Source organism: Mus pahari, chromosome 3 (genome assembly GCF_900095145.1).
Source record: "Mus pahari chromosome 3, PAHARI_EIJ_v1.1, whole genome shotgun sequence".
In the NCBI taxonomy this organism is placed as follows: domain Eukaryota; kingdom Metazoa; phylum Chordata; class Mammalia; order Rodentia; family Muridae; genus Mus; species Mus pahari.
This window is the reverse complement of record NC_034592.1, coordinates 22,651,604-22,655,166: the sequence shown is the minus strand read 5'-3', so window position 1 is coordinate 22,655,166 and position 3,563 is coordinate 22,651,604. Positions and strand designations below refer to the sequence as shown.

At 37.9% G+C, this 3,563-nt stretch overlaps 1 protein-coding gene across 1 annotated transcript in view; it reads left to right on the top strand.

The window, feature by feature from the left end:
* The window catches only part of LOC110317489 (N-acetyllactosaminide alpha-1,3-galactosyltransferase-like 1), a 12,538-nt gene extending 9,341 nt beyond the window's left edge, over positions 1 to 3,197 (top strand). The window contains exons 5-6 of the mRNA XM_021191935.1: positions 1,791 to 1,928; positions 2,379 to 3,197. Coding sequence (XP_021047594.1) covers positions 1,791 to 1,928; positions 2,379 to 3,036 — 796 coding nt within the window. The 3' untranslated portion in view covers positions 3,037 to 3,197. The remainder of the gene's footprint in view (positions 1 to 1,790; positions 1,929 to 2,378) is intronic.
* The last annotated feature ends 366 nt before the right edge of the window (positions 3,198 to 3,563 follow it).

Below are 3,563 nucleotides of genomic sequence, written 5' to 3'. Positions count from 1 at the left end.
CCCCTCCCCTCCCCTTCCCTCCTCTTCTCTCCTCTCCTCTTCTTGCATCTGTCTCTTCACAGCAGAGGTTCCCAGCATCTATGAGCATCTATGACCTGCGTGCTGGAGCTAACATGTGACTAACTGCTAAGCTCACAGAAAAACCAGTTCTCTCTTTCTAGACTTATATCACTGTATGTGTGTGTGTGTGTGTGTGTGTGTGTGTGTGTGTATGTGTGTGTGTGTTTTCCATCTGAGAATTCCTAAATTAATAGTGGATTCTTGCCCCACTTTGGACACCATCTATTGCATGTAGCTTTGCTAACCCACCTAAGCTCTGGGACTGGACCCCGCTAGCATTTGAACATCTGTGTGTGTCTGTTTTCATCCTTAGATCCAATATTCTCTGGGTGGGGGCTGGTAATGTGGTCTGTTCCTGGAGCTTAGGCGGGGTAGCAGAAGCTACACGCAACACACCCCCACCAATTTCTTAACATGAATCTTTAAAAGAATCTTTTTCTTTCATTCTGGCAAAAAAAAATATTAGCCTGATTTATTGAGAAAAATCAGTAATTTTGAAATTGTTTCACTGTCTCATATAGATTTGGGGCAGAGTAGCTCAATGGTAGAACACTTAGCTAAGATATGGGTTTAAACACCAACACTACCAAACCACAAAACAAAACAAAATATAAAAACAAAACCACAATGGGCATTGTGTGCTTCATGTTTAATACTGATTTTCTTTGAATATATAGCAAACTTAATTTATGTCTCATCACTGTGACAAAATAGTGTCAGGTTTTTGGTTTGGTTTGGTTTGGTTTTTGACTCACTATGTAGCTAAGGATGACTCTGAACCCCTGAACCCTTTGCCTCCATCTCTCAAGTGGAGATCTAACATAAGACCATGCTAGGTTAGTACTCTACCAACTGAGCCACATCCATTACCCCAGTAAGTCTGTCTTAAAGTGTAGTTTAAAATTTGTGAAATATAAGTGTATGTTTAAAGAATCCTTAAAATAGTAATGGTACACTTTTAAAGAATGTTACTATGTGATTTTTATCACTATTATTAATACACTAGTAAGGATTACCAAATTGTATCTGTGTAGATATAGATTTGTACTAAAATCTACAACCTCATTTTATATTCAACTCCTTCTAAGATGTGTAACTTAATGTGCTTGATTTAATGTTTTGACTTCAGTCAGATTATTTATTGCTATTAACACTGCCATCAGGTTATTCATCAGAAACAAATCTAATACTTTCTATTTGTCTTAGTAGTCTTATTTTCTCCTGCATTGCACCTATGTGCTTAAAGCATAAAGGAAAAGTTAAAAATGGAATAGCATATTGTGTACATGTGTGTGCATGTATGTGCATGTGTATGTGCATGTGTGAGCATGTGCATGTGCAGGCCAGAGGTTGATACCAATTGTCTCCTTCAGTCTGTTTTCACTCTATGAGACAGATTCTCACTGAGGGCTAGGCTGGGTATTCAGTGAGTCCTAGGGATCCTCCTATTTCTTCCTCTAGGTGTGCACCATGCCTAGCATTTTTGATATGAGTTCTAGGGAATCAGACTTGGGTTCTCATGCTTTTGTGGCAAGCACCTTTACTGGGTGAGCCTTATCCCCAGTTCCACAAAGGGGATACTCTAGCTATTCCCAGGGGAAAAGAAAGGAAAAGTAGAAGTTAAAAACACAGTAAGCACTCTACAGCTATTAGCTATTATCACTTGCATAACTTATACTGTCACAGTAGGATAATCTGCTGGGTTTTTGTTCTTTTTTTTTGCTCAACAGAAAACGTCCTGATGTTATAGCAACAACTGGTTGGCTTGCTCCAGTCTTATGGGAAGGAACTTACAACAGAGAAGTTCTAGAACAATATTATAAGAAACTGAACATTACCATAGGCTTGGCTGTCTTTGCTACTGGAAAGTATGCACTGCTAGTATTTGTCCTTTATATTTTGAAGAAATAAGGATGCGTAGCCATGAACTGTCTCTAGTCAAAGTACTACTTACAAATAAGTCTGTCATTATTTCTTTCTGCACTGTGTAGCTATGAATAGCGGTTGTTCATTTGTTTTTGTTTTGTTTTGTTTTGTTTTGTTTTATCCAGCAATAGCTGAATGTTAGAACTTGAGCAAACATTTTCATTATTGTTCATTAAACTCTCTTTCCTTTTCTTCCTAACAAACATTATGTCTTTTCTCAGGCCCCTAAGCTTACCAGATTATCTTTCACTAATCAATACAGCCGAAGATACAAACACAGTCACGCTATCTTTTTCTTCTTAGACACCAATGTCTTGCATGTTAATTGGCATGCTAAGTGGCAACTCCTCCTGGGAATTAGTGAAGTGTTTGTTTATCTTTTGTTTTTGTAGCTTTACAAGAGAGCCCCTGAGACGCTTCATAAAGTCTGCCAATAAGTACTTCATGGTTGGCTACAATGTCATTTTCTACATCTTGGCTGACAGTGTGTACAATCTACCATACTTTGAGTTGGGTCCTCTTCGGACACTTAAAACATGGAGACTACTTGAGGAAGAGAGGTGTCAAGACTGTAATCTCAGAAACATGAATAACATGCAAAGCAAAATCATACACCATATACAATATGAAGTCAACTTTCTCTTCATGATGGCTGTGAACCAGACCTTCAAGAACAACTTTGGAGTAGAAACCTTGGGCAAATCTGTAGCTCAACTCCACGCATGGTGGTATTTTAAAAAGCCCAGAGATTTCCCCTATGAGAGAAGAACTAAATCTGCAGCTTTCATCCCCTTTGAAGAAGGAGATTTCTATTACCACAGGGCCATTGTTGGCGGCACACCCCTAGACGTCTTAGATCTAATTGAACAATATATAAAGGGAATTACAGATGACAGCACAAATAAACTTGTTAGCACATTTGAAAGCCACCTAAATAAATATTTTTTTATCAACAAACCCACTAGGGTGTTATCACCAGAGTACAACTGGGACCCAAGATTTAAAACTCCTCCAGAAATCAAGCACATTAAGATAGCATGGAAACCATAAATCATACTATGGCTGTGCCCTGGGGTTTATGAAATCACAAGTAAATACCAGGAAATTCCTCAAAAATAAAACTCTGGGGAGCTTACAAAAGTGTGTAATCTTTCAGAATAAATTGTCTTTGAAATTATAACTCTCCTTAGTCTAAATAAAAGTAAGTAGATAAGTATTGTTTACATGGTGTGATGTTTTATGTATGCATTATTAATGTGGAAATTATTTTGGAGGTATAGATGATTTTTTTATGAAGAAGTCATACACGTCAAATAGATATACACAAGGGAAGCTTAATATTCACGACTTTGCCCATTTGGGGGGGGGTAGTATATTCCTTAGAGACAAGCTCCTTGATCAGTATTCGGTGTGCCTAGAATGTGACTCAACCCAGGGGAGCCGAAGACATCCTACCAAATGTAGATCTTGCTTTTATTTCTAATTATGTTGAGTTCATTTTTAAAAATGTCTTAATCTATGTGTGTGTGGATGTTTTGCCTGAAAGTGTGTCTGTGCACTATGTGTGTGCTGAATGC